General features: G+C 42.6%; 1 protein-coding gene across 1 annotated transcript in view; it reads left to right on the top strand.

Moving 5' to 3' along the window:
- Window positions 1-520: 520 nt before the first annotated feature.
- LOC306708985 (junction plakoglobin-like) overlaps window positions 521-16,893 on the top strand; it is a gene marked incomplete at its 5' end in the record, with an annotated part of 35,627 nt that continues 19,254 nt past the window's right edge. Inside the window, 7 exons of the mRNA XM_079176978.1 lie at window positions 521-536; window positions 1,405-1,638; window positions 10,586-10,839; window positions 10,924-11,162; window positions 13,893-14,094; window positions 14,186-14,330; window positions 14,456-14,559. Of these exons, the coding sequence (XP_079033104.1) occupies window positions 521-536; window positions 1,405-1,638; window positions 10,586-10,839; window positions 10,924-11,162; window positions 13,893-14,094; window positions 14,186-14,330; window positions 14,456-14,559 (1,194 nt within the window). The remainder of the gene's footprint in view (window positions 537-1,404; window positions 1,639-10,585; window positions 10,840-10,923; window positions 11,163-13,892; window positions 14,095-14,185; window positions 14,331-14,455; window positions 14,560-16,893) is intronic.

The following is a 16,893-nucleotide window of genomic DNA, read 5'->3' as shown; positions in this document are numbered from 1 at the left end:
GAAGTCCACTGTCATCTCCACAGTTTTGAGCTTGTTCAGCTCCAGGTTGTTCTGACCACACCAGAGGACCAGCTGTTCAACCTCCCGTCTGTACGCAGACTCGTCACCGTCCCTGATGAGGCCGATGACCGTCGTGTCGTCTGCGAACTTCAGGAGTTTAACAGACGGGTCCTCTGAGGTGCAGTCGTTGGTCTAGAGGGAGAAGAGCAGTAAGGAGAGCACACACCCTTGGGGGGGCGCCAGTACTGATAGGCTGTGACTGAAGGCTCATAAGTTTGATCCATGCAAAAGCAAATGTTCCTCTGACTGACCCCTCTGATGAACTGTGCAGTGGTGTATTTCGGAGGAATGTGAGACTAACTAATTCCTTAACATGCTTTGCAGAATATGGTGATTAAAGCCTTAATCCTGCAGAGAGGATTAGTTGAATCTTGTAAGCAATCCTGTTTGCAAACCTAATGTGTCCCCTCTTGCTCCGCAGGTCAGAGGTCAGTGAAGGCAGTGGTACCAGTGGGTGGAGATGATGTCCATGCAAAGTAAGTGCTCTGTCACCACGGCAGCCAGCTCTTTTCTGTCTGCTGATGTCTGCTGTTTACATCTCCAGCACATAAACACAGTCACAAATGTAAAACGTTCAATGTTCATTTACTCCCAAACTGCCCACTGTGTTAAGTGAAGGTGATAGTGATTGGTTGAGCGGCCCATCTTTTGGCTGACTGAGGGTGTTGATGCTGCGGCACCTGATTGATCCTCACACAACTCTGATAAACAATAACGAGTTTGAAAGTAGAAATCCTCATGACCCTACAGACACCATATGGTTTCTTTGGCACTCATTTGCATCGGCAGTTTTCTGACAGTTTGTCATTTTTGTGTGGTTTAAGTAGATATAGCTATTTTACAGACATATCTGGTTTTGACGCCCCATAATATTCTTACTGAATGTCCTAGTACCCTGACAAACATTAGAAAAATACATAAACAGTGTAGAAGGCTGCTCAACTTTAGTGTTGTCCTCACTATACTTGAAACAGGAGGTGTTCAGCCTTGAGGCTATTGTATTTAAAAGCCGACCAGGTAGCTACGAGCATAATATATCTAATCAAAAGTAAAATACAAAAACAAACAGCAAGCAAAAAAAAGGTGTGTTTTTGCCTTTGGTTCAATATCATTACTATTAGTCACATTTCTATTACTATGACTGTTACTTTTACTGCTTTTATTATCATCAACACTCTATTATATCCACTACTGCTGTTATTATTAGTGGCCATTGTCTAATATTATTTCTGGTATTATTAATGTTTCAGCTGCTATTACTACTCATTATATGTGTCATTTTGGTCATATGAATTGACTGTGTTGTATTGTTATGATGTCGTTCATTCTGTACTGTGCCTGCAGTGAGCGAGGCGGACAGCGTGGTGAAGGTGGCAGAATGGCAGCAGACCTACTACGCCTCAGACTCTGGAATCCAATCAGGAGCCACCACAGTCCTGGACGACGAGAGCAGCACTGAGTACAGCGGCTGTAAGAAGTACATTGGTAGCACTGCAACCAGTACAACCACTGTCCCTGCTACTGCCACCACTGTGGGAGGAGGGAACACAGCGGCTGGTGGACTAGAGAGCCCCACAGGTGAGACTTTATACAGTACTTTATCTGAGAGAGGACAATAATCATTTGGTTTATTTGATTTGATTTGATCATTTCTTCTTTCTTCTCTCCCTTTATCTTTGGTTCTTTTGCTAGCACAGAGTTTCATCATCACATTCTTCCTCTCTGTTCATCATCAGATGCGTAGTCTGTATTGTTGTGCATCTATGTTGCTCTTTCTTCTGTATTCATGGCTCAAGTTTTTTGCTAGAATAAATGAACTGTTTTGACATCATATGTTGTCGACACTATAAGTCCATTTGCCTGTACATTAATGTTTTATTATTTTTGTTCATCAATCTGTCTGACAGACGATTTCCCAGACACAACACAAATGGATTTGTATGAATATATTCATTTGATCCAGTGTTTATTTAAGATGTGTTTGAAATATTGATCATTATCTAACATAGTGAACACCTTTAGCTTGTTGTGAGTAAATGCAGGTAAGATTACTTGTTTTGCTCCATCAGAAGAAGCAATTTTTCTGACATTCATCTGTCTTTAATATAACACCAACTTCCACGGTGTGAGATAATCTATCACAGTAAATAGGAAGAAACGTTGTTCTATCCTCATTCACTCGGTTACACTCTGCTTCTCACCAATCACCTGACACTCATGGGAAGAAATAAAAAAGTCTCCTGTAGGAAATAAGCCCTGACAAACACGTTGCCTTACAAATGAACTCTCCCACTTGGGCTGTTAGTTGAGACAGCTGGCTGTTTCAGGCTCAGTTGACACAGTGGTGCTGGCACTTTCAAAGCAAATGCATATGCAAAATACAAATATATTATGCATGGTGTAGATAAAAAAACGTCAACTGAATGTAAACCGTAATATGTGGGCTGTAAAAGCTATGGGCCATAATTGTCACATCTTAGGTCAGGGGTGGGCAATTATTTTTTCCAAGGGGCCACATGAGAAACAGGGACTGTTATTCCACCTCTTTATATAAAGCAGTACATTTTATGGTTTTGATAAGCTGCGAGTGGTAAGAGTGAATATTATGATCAGTGGTGGAATGTAACTAAGTCTATTTGCTTAAGTGCTGTACTTAAGTACAAATTCAAGGTACTTTACTTGAGTATTTCCATTTTATTCAACTTTGTACTTCCACTCCACTACATCTCAGAGGGAAATATTGTACTTTTTACTCCACTACATTTGTCTGGCAGCTTTAGTTACTAGTTACTTTGACCATTATCATTTTTCAAACCATTCCTAACTACCCAAACTGAACAACAGAGTACAAAGGAGTTCAAATGAGCTCCACCTTAAAGATCTGCAGTAGGAATAATGATCCAAACAAATGCAAATGTAATATTCATATATAATTAATGATAATTAAAACACTGACAGGGATCATGATTCTGCAAAATTAGTACTTTTATTACTATTGTTTGTAGTCCAATTACCTCATTTTCTGTTTTTCCATTCGGTGGAGAACTCTAGTCTGTGTTGGGCTTGAACGAGTGCTCTGAAGTCAGGTTGAATGTGTGAGGTGAGATGTGAAGCTGACAGGTGATCGTCAGAGAGAGAGAGGATCTGGATCTGGATTTGTTAAACTTCATCAAGGAGAATGTTTGTTCACATGTGTAGGGAGATCCAAAGAGAACCACCATCTTCTGAGCATGTTGCTTTAGCAGCAGCTAGCACAGCCTCAGATGTCCGTGCTGCTCTGCATCAGTTAAGTTTTAGTATTTCTCGTGCGTTTCGTCTCGTAATGGAGATTGAAATTGTAATCCTTAAACACTATGATCTGTTCTCCACAAACTAAGCACAACTTTACCTTTGACTTCAGTAAATAAATACTTAGAAGTCCATGTTTTGTTAAAAACTCTACACTCTGTGTCAATCTTTCTTTTTTTAACATAGGCTGACATTTTTTAAGGGGTTAACAGCTAACTCACATCTCCTGTAAACTCAGTTCACCAACACATTGCTGTGACGCTGCTGCTCGCACACATTCACCAACGTACTAACGTACGTGAAATGAGAAAGAAACAGCAACAGTCTCCTTCAAAATAAAAGCAAAGCAGCTGTATTCCATGCATGATGTACACTTATTTCAATTTTATTCCTAATCTCCCATTGACGTCCCACCCAGATCTGTCTTAGGTGGTACTTTCCTTCCCTAGTAAACTGCCACAATGGTGGAAACGTTAAGATGTTGTAAGCTATAAGCACAGACGGAGCCCTCTAATGGACTGTATGGGTAATACTCTCCTCCAACCAAGAGCATTACTTTAGCATAGCCTAAGTGAGTGCCGTGTCGGTGAGCAAACAGATCCACTTCTGCTTACCCGGTAATGTCGATCAACGCCATAAACGTTAAACACTGCAGCTGTTCCAGACTGCGGCATCCATCTGTGATCCAACAGAGGGGCCCGCGGCCTGCATATGTCAGGCATAATCCCCAGAAACTCTACTTGTAAATGTAAATGGACTGTTTCTAGTCTTTCCGACCACTCAAAGCGCTTTCACACTACTTGTCATCATCCACCCATTCACGCACTGATGGAAGGGGCTACCATGCCACCTGCCTATCAGACTATCACATTCACACACCGAAGGCACACAGCTGCGGATCGAACCGCCGATCCTCTGATTGAAGCACGACCCTGCTCTCCACTTAGCCACAGTCGCCCCAACTTGTTGGTGTTCCTGTTGAACATGAACCCCAACTTAATTAGTTGTAAGATCAACTGGGCTGTGTGGAACATGACCCATTCTCTAGATTTAGCCATGACGATGAGGTCTTAGAGATAAAAGAAGACTCTCATGACTTACTCTCACAGCTGCTGGAGCACACATCTGCAGAAGGTGCGGGGGGCCAGGGCGTAGCCGAACAAAAGTCTGTGTACTCGCAGGCTCCTGTTTTGAAGCCACCTCGATCTGAAAGTATGAACCTTTAAGTAGACAGTGGTGAACCAATCACCCAGCTGAACCAGTTATTGTAACTGCTTGATGGTTAACATTCAGAACATCTTGCAGGCAATGCAATGGTTTTAGAATGCAAAGATCCAATGCGGGTCTGAACAATCCGACAAAACTTGATGTCTGCAGACAGCCTGTTTCTGTAGCAATTCTGCCGAGGGGTAATCCATCCACTTCTGATGCCCTTGAACGTAGCAGGAATGCTGTAGAGCTAGAGAAAATAACCCAATCTCAGATTCCTGTCCATCCATACAATTAACACTCAGTCGCGTCACCACTTTTCCTAAAACTATGTCAGAGGGTAAGGGAAGAGCTTTGGGACAGCAGGTAAAACGCTGCAATATACTGGCTCAGACCTCAGAGCCGCCAGACATTCTATAAATAGAAGGATAGCTCACGAGAGACCGACATGGGTAAATCAAAGCTGGAGAAGAGATATCTCAACACACAATAGGTTCGAAAGCTGTAGCAAACATCACGGTGGTGTGTGACAGCCACATGTGCAAAGTGTCCACCCCAGGGGCGCGTTGCCCTCCCTGTGCTCAGCTCAATCCATTCATCTCAGGGTCTCACTGTCACACAGCTAAGGAGGTATTGGCTGTCTGACCAGCCGTCTTACTATGGAAGCAGGTGGGCCGAGAGGCCATCTTCGAGAAAGGGAATGCCAGGATGTCTCCTTGCGACCCTGCACCCTGAGGAAGTCCATAGCGGGGCTATCGTCTTCAGTGGCTGCTGCCAAGATGCTTGACACTGCCAGATGTCTGGTAGAGGGGGCAAAACTAAAGCCGCTTGGGCTGGGTGAGTCGGGGTTTAAAAAGCATGGTGGAGACAGCTCACTGCCCTGGGTGGAAGCGGGATGGGGGTCATTGGTAGCCCAACACACCCCACTGCAGTAGTCATCACAAGATGGAAGTCGAGGTGAAGTGATGGTGGTGGTGAGCTTCTGCGGGAGGCTTATGTACCGGACACTGGTGAGATATTGTCAGCATCATCGCCGCCATCCCGACCCCATTCTCTCAGCAGGGATGACCAGAGGCAACATTGAGGAGGTTCTTGAAGCGGTGACAATGAGAAAATAAGATAATGGGAAAAATATTGTTATAAATTATAATACATGTAGTGTATTTAAGAAAAAGTATTAAATTATAAAATAGCTATAGCTTTGTGATTCTGTTTAAGCCAGCAGAGAAGGCCTTGCTGGCCCTGACGGCCCACCACTGAACAAACGCCAGTCTGAACAGGTGTGTCTTGAGCTGATTCTGGAAAGAATTCACGGAATCAGTGAAACTTAGCGAAGGCAGAGCATTCCACAGCCTTGGTGCTACTGCCTCAAAGGCTCGGTCACCACGGGTCTTAAGGCGAGTGTGTTGGACAGACAGATAACCTAACATGTTCGATCTGAGAGCGCGGGCGGGTGAATATGGGTGAAGTAGTTCAGTCACATATGTAGGAGCCTGACCGTGTTGTGCTCTGTAAGTGAGGGTGAGAATTTAATTAAAGTGGATCCTAAATGCTACAGGGAGCCAGTGAAGAGATCGGACTATGGGGGTGATGTGAGACCGTCTGTTTGTCCTAGTGACAAAGCTAAAGAAGCTAAAGAACGGTAGCTAACATTAGCAGAACTGAATAATGTGTAAACAGCTGTTGGATTTATCGAGACGTTGCGAAGGAGAGCGAGAGCTGAGGGCTTAAACACAACTGGCAGAAGTTTAAATATACAGCAATTAGTCGCTTGCAATGAAGACTGTCACACAATTAACTGGGTTTAGCTGGAGCTGCGAAAATATGCTATCAGAAAAAACCAGATACGCTGGCAACTGGAAGTGAGACAATACGCTTACGGTAGCACGTCAGTTGATGGTCAATGGTCATTTTGTATTACTTAAACAGAGAAACAATTATGTGTTATGCATACTGCCACATTAGTGATATTTCGAGGGAGAAGCAGTTTTTTATATGTTAATACATTATTCAAGTGTCACTTCTTAAATATTACTTGGGACAATTCTATTAAAAAGTGCTGTAGTAAGTAGTCATTTACTTAGATTATAGATACACTCCAGTAACACATTCACTCTTTTAGTGACTGCTGAGAGAAATGCTGAATGAGAGATTGCGCTAGGGGAACAGAAGCTATTAAACTCCCTCATATGATCAAACCCAGAGGACAATAGAGAGCAAACATGCATGTTGGGAAAACCATAATGTGAAGTTGGTATTGGGTCTTGCTCACACCGGCATTATCATGTGATGATATTGTATGTTTTTGAAGAGATTTCCTTTTGGTGGTCTTTATTTTGAAAGTGTATCGAGATGATCTGAAACCAATTGCTGCCTGGTGTAACTTAATATGTTAAGCCTGTAGAAAATATAACACTTGAGAAGTATAAGCTCCTTATAGTTAATGTGCTTAAAGCTGCATTATGGTGGTCCAGTCATATCTACACACTGCCAATATACGGCAACCATAAAAAAGATCATGTTTATCCTGTTTTACATGCAATTAATGAGCATTTCCATGTCAGTGCTGCATTATGTTACACTCTGCTTCCAGTCGATTACCTGACACACAAAGAAAATAATGCGTCAACCTAAAAGATAATCTCACAACAATATATGATGTTTTGGACTGAATTATCACCTTTTTTCCTTTGTGTTTGAAATGTCTTTGTTCGCCAGCAGGACCGTTTATTCCAAGCTGTGCTTGACACTTTAAAAATATGTATTTATAAATTGCCTCCTCAATCACCAAATGTCCTTTCTCAGCTCTCCGTTTTGTTTTTTAAAGCTTTCACTATCAAGCTGCAACACATTAACTTGATGTTTGGAATGGGGAACTTTTACTGAAGCTATTAGGCACTAAATCAAGTACATTTTACATGCATGCAAACGGATTGTGATACATATAGACCAGATGTAAAATAAAATGATGGTGCGTTTTATAAGAATTCAATTATAGATATTCTAATAGAACTTGTCTTAATAGAACCACACCAGTAATTTTGCACATGTCAACCCTTTTATCCCTTTTATCGATACTTTAGTGTTTTAAATGTTTAAATGAATTTTTACTATTAATTATCTTGTTATTGCAGTTTGTGTTCCATTTCATTCCAGAGGTGTTGGGCGGGGTTGACCTCAGGCATCTTGCAGGACAGTAAAAAGGCTTTTTATACCCTAGTACGGAACAACAGGTTTACTTTTTCTTGGAGTGAAGATGCAGGTTCTGTCCCAACAAACATGTTTTATCTGGCCAACCACACCATTTTCTATGCAATACTGTTCAGTTTGTAGTACTATTAGAAATTGTGCTGTAAGGAAAAGGAATATTTCTCCTCACATGGGAACTGAACAGATTCCCATACAAGTTTACAAATTGGTTGCTCTGAATTTTGATTCAGATTTAAGTCCCGGTGGGATTATCCATCATATCAAGGCTTTGCTGTGCCTCTTATCCGTCATTGTTGAATCCAACATACTTGCTGGTGAGGCAACATACTACATTTCCACCACTGCCATCATGGAGGATCTTCCAATCCCTTAAATGCACCTCTAGGAAACACCATTGTATCCTTAGCGGAATTTTATTCAGCATGAAAGAGGCACAGCTGCTGACGTCAAATTATTATATCAATAAGTACATTCTCTTGCATTCAGCACACATTTTCTGTATTTCATGTTGTCATGTTGATTGGCAATGCAGTTGTGACACACGTCATATTTCATTGACATCTCTCTCAAATTAAGGCCCGACAACAATGTCTCGTTTTTTCTCTAGGAAAGGAATTGAGGACACATGTTGAAAAGCACCCTGTTTGCTTCTCTTCTTAGACACTTTGTAGTCATTGTTTCCCCCTGAACAACCTGTTGCTCAACGTCATTAAAAGCAGGACAGAAGGGCTTTACAGCGGGTGATTAACACTGCCGAAAACATCCTTGGTACCAATCTACAGAGCTACCTGCGAGGGGTACAAAGAATACTAAAAGACAAAACCCACCCCAGCCACAGCATGTTCACTGTGCTGCAATCTGGCAAGAGATACAGAAGTATCAGCTGCCGAACCGCCAGACTTCAGAACGGCTACTTTTCTATTCATCCTCCACCCTCCATATATAATATAGTTTGTTTATGTAGCAAAATGGGAATGCAAACTGAATTTCGTTGCGCAAGCCTGTTATTAAAAGTGATCCGCCTTTAGAATACAACATGTTGCTTCATATGGATTCAGTGTTTTAGAAAGCTTTGTTTCCCCCATCACTAATTCAGAAAGCTTTGTTTCTTTTCAACGGAACAGTCTTGATGAAATAAAGAAGGGTTATCAAAGGCACCGGATATAGTAAAAGAAAATGTAAATGACATATTTCTTCTTTTTGCATAAAGAATAAAGTCTATAAGATTCAGACCGAACATGTTCACCTTATTTGGTTTCAGAGAGGATCTGATAGGGGTAACAATGTTCTGGGGTGGAGTCTGTATGTATCTCGTGAGTTCGCTATCTGCTCGAGCTCTCTTATGTTTGGACGCAGAGGTGGTTGTCCGTGACTTCAGCAGGTGGTAGCATCTCTTTGATGAGTGCTTATGTTTGTCTCCTCCGTGTCATCGGTGTGATTCACATTATATCTACGGTCCAGCAAGCAGGCATTTGCCAAAAGTTTGTGCTCGGCAGCAAGGTTGTACTTTTCCTCCAGAATGCTGCACATCTTTCACTTGATGTTTGATGTCCAGGTTGTCTCCTGGTCATGATTGTTTCAGAACATCCCCTGGCAGGATTTTCAGGACCAGCTTGACCTATACACGGTGACATGATTTTCATCAACAGCAGATCTGTAAACTCCGCTGCGGGTTCCACGGCCAAGTTCACAGTTTCAAGGACAGAGATGTCCTTGAAGCTAGGAAAAGTCTAAAAGTCATTGAGGTTACAGGCTGCAACATTTGTTTTGTCAGGTTAGGCCTATATTGATGAATCTGAATGCAGCCTAAAAAGGGATGTCAGGCATGACTACAAAATATCTCTAATGATGATAGAACCTGAGGCTCAACAGGAAATAACATTTTACCACCCAGTTGGTGTACACAATAATCATCCTCAGGTTCAACAGCAGATGGTTCTATTCTGCTCAGTTAATCTTGGCAATTATCTCACTGCTTCATTTTGTAAATCATAAATATATGAATGCATACTTATCACCCTAATTAACTACATCAAGTTCTGCATTCAAAAGGTTCAAATACTGTTTGGAACTCACATCAGGTGAGTGATTAGTGGGTTTCCAGAAGAAGGTTCCTCAAATATCTATTTTGAAATGAAACTGAAAAAGTGTTACCAACAATAGCAGCATGGCAATGTATGTAGGCTTAACTACCTCCACACAAATTAAATGGATTGCCATTGAATTCCAATATATTCTAAGAATGGTGGTGATCCTCGGATTTTTGTGCTACCCTCGGGTTAACATTTTTGGTTCAGAGTGAAGTATCTCTCCAACTATTGGATGGATAACCATGAAAACGTATAGACATTCATGTTCCCCTCAGGATGACTTTGGTAACCTCCCAAGTTTCAGTTGTCCAATACTTGGTTTATAACCAAATACATAAACAAATAATGGCTTTCAGATAAGCCTCAGCTGTACTTTATGTGTATTGCTAATCAGCAAATGTCACTATGCTAAAGCAATGAACTCAGTATATTTGCATGTTATGCTGAGTGTATATTATGTAGCATGCTGACATTAGCACTTAGCTCAAAGCCGCAGGTTTACCGAGCTGCTAACATGGTGCTGCTTGAAGTGACCCTACTGATCAGTCACCTTCTATTAACCAAGGATGGATTGTAACCAGGGTCTCCAACAAGGGGCTCGCTTAGGGGCTTATTTGTACACACACACACACACACACACACACACACACACACACACACACACACACACACACACACACACACACAAACTGGCGGCCTCATGTTCTTTCTCTATCTCCCTTTGACAGATATAGACAATCAGTACTCACTAACCCGGGCTCAGCGTGTCAGGGCCGCCATGTTCCCAGAGACTCTGGTGGAGGGGGAGGAGGCCATGCCCGTCCAATCAGATCCTTCACAGCAGAGCAACGTACAACGTCTGGCTGAACCCTCCCAGCTGCTAAAGACGGCTATAGTTCACCTGATAAACTACCAGGACGACGCAGAGCTGGCCACCAGGGCGGTACCAGAGCTCACCAAGCTGCTGGCGGACGAAGATCCGGTATGTTGCTGTCAAACTGAATAATTGAAAATTCACTAAATGAGCTTTCAGACACACTCACATTCTATTTTCTCTACTCTCTAGATTGTGGTGAACAAGGCGGCCATGATAGTTAATCAGCTGACCCGTAAAGAGGCCAGTCGCCGGGTGCTGGTGCAATCTCCAACAATGGTGGGAGCCGTGGTGCGCGCCATGACGGCGGCAGTTGACATGGAGACAGCCCGTTGTGCGGCCAGCGTGCTGCACAGCCTGTCACACCAAAAGGAGGGCCTGTTGGCGATATTCAAGTCTGGAGGAATACCAGCCCTGGTCCGCATGCTAAGGTAGAAATACGTACGATCTGAACATGCTGTTATTAAATTGAAAATAGATGATCATGTCCTTGGGAGTATAAATATGTCTCAGTAAACGATCTGTCATGAAGAGGAGCAAGTGGATCCAAACGCAGAAAATTCCTCCATTATTGTTATTTAAAAGCTTTTATTTTGAAGCAGCCAAATCAGGAAATTGTATTCATTCATCAGCAGTAAGGTAACAGGGCTCAGATAGCAGGTCTGAGCTGGGCTCCAGCCCTGCTTTTCCCCCTCTCTTCTCTTTGCTGTCCTCAGGAGGGAAACTCCCATGTGGGTGGAAGATGATGGCGATCTTTGTTTGAGAAATTCCTATTCCAATGCGGGCAACATCTCTTTTCGGGGTATACAAACTTGATAGTGTGTGTCTTAGATTTTAAGCACCAAATGCAGACCTTTCCAACCCCCAAGCAGGGCTGCAGAGTTAATCTCTTACACTGAGGCTTAACAGAGGAGGATACTTCACACTCATAATTGATTTGGATAATTCAGAAGTTAAATGAAAGAAAAGTGAATAAAGAATCAGAACTAACAGAGCTTCACAGAGAGCAGCCCGTTTGGTGTGTGACTTCCATTCATGCCATCAATATTCAGCATGTCTCTTTCCGTCCCTCTTCACTTCTGCCTGATTCTACACACTCTCACACACCAGTTAGGTACTGGACAGTAATCTAGTTAGACACAGGCAATAGGCATTATTATCAGATATTTCCTATTTTTCCATATCTGCTCTTTTCTTCCCTCATTTTGTTAACTGTCTTTGAATGTATTTCTACATGTCTGATGCTTAATACATTCTCTTTCATATCTAATTTGTATATACAGTATACACAAGTGCAAACCATCCATCCATATCATTTTAGAGTAAGGCTTCCAAAGAGCAGCCAATAACAGCACTAAGCACAAACATCTATGAAAATTGCATTCCAACCATCCGTCATTATCTTGTTCAGGGTTGCGGGGGGGCTGGAACCGATCCCAGCTCATCCAAAGGCAGAGCTCATCCTGGAAAGATCGCCAGATTATCACAGGGCTAAATAGAGAGAACCAATCACACTCACATTCACACCTACGAGCAATTTAGAGACATCAATTGGGGAAGAGGAAGACGGAGGACCCCAAGAGAACCTGTCACGGGGAGAACAACTCCAAGGATTGAACCTTGGCCTCTTGCTGTGAGGTGACAGTGCTACCACGCCACCGAGCAGAGCCCTAAATGCAATCCATACAACATATTAATACAGCACATACACAAACAAACCAACCCTGTCTCCTACAAAATGATGTTCTCAATCAGCTACACGTTAAGACAGGATTTAAAAGCAGTAACAGTATCACCGCATCACATCCACAGCAGGGATCTGGGAGTCCAAAAAAATAAATAAAATAAAATGCTTTTTTGTAAATTCTATCAGTGTTGTCATCAAAGGTCAGCTCCTCACCGTGGATGGTACTGCTGGAATGCAGTCACAGACTCCCCTTTAGTTATGGTAGGAGGATGAGAAAAAAGTGTCCTGCGAAAGTCAATCATCATATATTCTTCCTCTATAAACTCAAAAAGACAGATTTCGTGGAAAGAAAAACAAGTTCTATTTTTCTTAGTTACAAGGCAGCAGGTCTTGCTCTATCTCTCTCACACACATCACATCTACTTCAAAATGAACACTTTCAAATCAAAGTTATCTAGATTATTAACTCACGTCTGTTCTCACTCGTAGCGCTGCTGGTGACTGAAGTCTCTGTCGTACTGGAGAGCAGTTGTGCTTTTGTTCATTTACAGTGTCTTTGTGAACTTCACAATAGTTGTGCGGAACAAAACAAGCATTAATAAGAAAAGCAGCAAACTGTGACTTCAGACCTTAGGTCTGATAATGCCGCTGGACCCGCCGCTCACTAATCGCTCCAATAACAGCTTGCCCCCTGTCGGCAGTAGTAGCATTATAAAATGTAGAATTTAATTTAATTCAGAGAATCAGAGAATTCAAGTCATTACAATTCAACCTCATCGGAACATGAATGTCTGGCTCAAATGTCATGGCAGTCAATCAAATAGATCTTCTAACAGATATTTCAGTCTGGACCCACCAAAGAGTGGAGGACTGAACATCTACAGATGTCCTACTGAAATAAAACAGCATTGCATTAGCTATAGCTAAAACACGATTTGTACATTAACCCTATTAATCAAATCACACCCCTTTCTCTCAGAGTCTTTTGACTTGCCTTGCTGTAGTGAAAATGCCCAATGCCTGTAAGTAAAGGAAGTGTTAACTGAGCAAAAACAGCCAAGGGTTCAAAGGGTTAAAAGACTGGAATGTTTTCTTAATTGGATAAATTACAGGTATAATATATTTCTGACATTTCCAAGTTCTCAAACAGAGCTCTCTCTCTCTCTCTCTCTCTCTCTCTCTCTCTCACTCTCTCTCTCTCTCTCACTCTCTCACTCTCTGTCTCACTCACTCACTCACTCACTCACTCACTCACTGCCTTCTCAACTGCTCAATGATGGAGGGCGGTGTTGTGAGCAAGCATACAGAAGCCTTTTCACTTCATGTCCTACAAACCTGTGTAAAATGATATATTGGTGGCTGATATATCTCAGTAAAAGGTCAAAGATTACTTAATACCCCTTGAAATGAATGAATCTCATGAAATCTCTAAATCTTCTAAATTTCTTCTGTCTTCCTCTGTTTCCTAATGCAGTTCACCAGTAGAATCAGTCTTATTTTATGCCATCACAACCCTCCACAACCTGCTGCTGCACCAAGAGGGGGCCAAGATGGCGGTGCGTCTTGCTGATGGCCTGCAGAGGATGGTTCCCTTACTGAAAAAGAGTAACCCCAAGTTTCTGGCCATCACCACTGATTGTCTGCAGCTCCTGTCCTACGGCAACCAGGAGAGCAAGGTGAGGAGAGGACCATAACATTGGAGGTGATCCCATTTTTGTCCACTTGTTTATTACATAATTACACCTCCTACTTCCTGTTTCTTCTCAGCTGATCATCCTAGCCAATGGGGGCCCAGAGGGTCTGGTGTTCATCACGAGGAACTATAACTATGAGAAGCTGCTGTGGACCACCAGTCGTGTTCTCAAAGTGCTGTCTGTCTGTCCTAGTAACAAGCCAGCAATAGTAGAGGCTGGTATGTCTACATCACCAACCCGTTACCCTTACTCACGCTAGACGGGTACCTAGAGCGTCATAGTTTGAACCTTAGGGCCACATACCAAGCGATGTTTATATACATCTGTTTATATCTGTGTCCAGGTGGTATGCAGGCTTTGGGCCAACATCTTACAGGTTCTAGTCAACGTCTTATCCAGAACTGTCTGTGGACGCTCCGCAATCTGTCAGATGCTGCAACCAAACAGGTACGTATATATTGAATATATAATAATATATATATATATTACTGCTACTACTTCTTCTTTACGGATGGCTGTTGCTCAGAGGTAGAGAGGGACGTCTTCCAATCTGAAGATCAAAGGTTGACCATTTGAGCTAGTTTATTGACACCTGGTTTCTTTCAAAAGAATCAGAGGAAGACACAACTTATGAATTTGTCAACTTATAGTAACAGCAAAAGTCCATTTTTATTTAGCGTGGAGAGCATGACAGGACATTATGTAAACTGAGAGGGTTTCTTTGGCTGCGAGGAATATAGTAGTCTCAAGCAGACACAAGTTTGTATTTGTACAAAAAGTACCTTCTTGATCTTAGATACCCAGTAGTAATGAATACGGCTAGAAAGGCCCAGTCCACCTTCCTCACAAGCTCTATGGAGAATATACTTTTAATCCTTGGCACCTTGTTTCCCAATTTAATGAGGTTATACATGGGTTAACTGAATTAAAATGACTTGGATAAGAACACTGGCAAGCACCGAAACACGTTTAGTCATCTTCATTGATTGTATTCTCCCAGCTATAGTAACAGGTAGAGAACACCATCTCTCAAAATAAGCCTTCTCATTTATTATTAATGGGAAAGCATTTGCTTTTTCGGAGGTAAAAAGGAAAGAGGTCGTCGACACGTAGAGAAACACAGTGTTCCATGCCCACTCTCCAAATGCTTTGGATATCAAGGTTGAGTTAAGTGCAATTGACAGAGGCTCAATTGTAATTGTGAAACAAAGCAGGGAAAGTGGACAGCCTTGGTGAGCAGGATATGTTAACTAGAAGTAATTAGACAGGGAATAATTTGTCTGTATACTGGGTGAATAAACCGCCAAAAAAAGTTGGAAAAGAGAGAAAACCATTTTTTTTGCATCGATGATTGTATGTTGCAGTTTTTTGTCATGAAGAAAAGAAAAAAAAAGAAAAGCAACGATTGCACCGCACTCTTGCACTTTCTCCACCAGACTTTTCACCTGCTTCTCCCAGTCTTATGATTCAGCAGAGAATCTAGCAGCTGGCTGGTTTGACAGTTTAGAGCAAACGGAGAGCGGAACGGCAGCCGACTCTGGAGAGCTGGTCAGCAGGGAAGGAGCTGCTCTGGTGCCCGTCTCATTCACTATTTAATGATGGTGACGTCATGATATAAAGAATTTGACAGAATTGATATTGGTCACTTTTATTGTCGTATACGTACCAAAAATGCATAAATATGATAATGTTCAGCCCGGTGACACCGTTAATAGAGATCCAAAACATTCTGGTTCCTAAGACAGAGTGGAAATGCATGTCAGAGCAAATGCCTCATTACTTCAAAGTTCAGGTTATGTGCCCCCTGTGGACAAAAAGCAGTAGCGTTTCCATGAACACCACAGCCTCGCTGCCATACTCCCTTTGGAAAACCTCTCAATTTACTGCAGCAGGGTTCTCACAGTCTGTCCCACTCAGTCCTGGTTCTGGTTCTCCCGTGCCTCCCTTCCCCTCCAGCAGGAATACAGCCTGAGCTTTCAGCAGCGTGGAATCTTCACTGGCCTAGCAAAGTACATAGACATTACAAGACAAAACATAAATCCTTCTGTAGCACATTAGAATTGTGCTGAATTCTAAACGTTTTTACATAACAGCTCTAAGACAGAGCACTAAATGCATATGGCATTTTACACTGGATATATGAGCCTCGTGGGTGTCACTGCATCTCTAGACAGAACAACATTGCAGTTGAGTTTCAGTCTGCATACATATTTTTTTCAGCGCAACATTGATGACAACAGAGCAGCTAATATTGGTAGCGAGAGCAACACGCTAACAGACTGCAGAGCTCCATCTCTTTGCTCTGAGAACACAGTGTCTGTACTGTGTAAGCTCCGCCTCCGGTAAAACACAGAGATCAGAGCAGAGAAACAGACAGTAAATGACAGCAAAACGCAGTAAACACTTGCACTAAAACTGAAATGAAGCCAAACTCCAGATTATGCTCTGTCATACACATCCACATTGCAATGCATCTTTGAATCAAGAAACTCCCACTCTAGTAGTGTGAGTTCCAGGTGCTGAAGCTGCTGGAACCACTGCTGCCCCGCTGCAGCCTCTCTCCGGCCGCCTTCTCGCCAAAGTTGACATACAGGTCATTCTGGCGAAAGATCCTCCCGACCACCACCTCGTCTTTGGCCCGGTCCCATCTTGATCAGTGGGGACCGGCGGAGCACTGAGGCGAAGCCCTGAGGCGAAGCCCTGAGGCGAAGCCCTGAGGCGAAGCCCTGCTCCTGGCGGGAGGAGGAGCCACTGCCGGCGGGTGCGGAGCTTTCCAACTGC

The sequence above is a fragment of the Pholis gunnellus genome, assembly GCF_910591455.1.
Source record: "Pholis gunnellus genome assembly, chromosome: 17".
NCBI classification, from domain to species: Eukaryota; Metazoa; Chordata; class Actinopteri; order Perciformes; family Pholidae; genus Pholis; species Pholis gunnellus.
The sequence above is the reverse complement of the archived record's forward strand: the minus strand, read 5'-3'. Positions and strand labels throughout refer to the sequence as shown.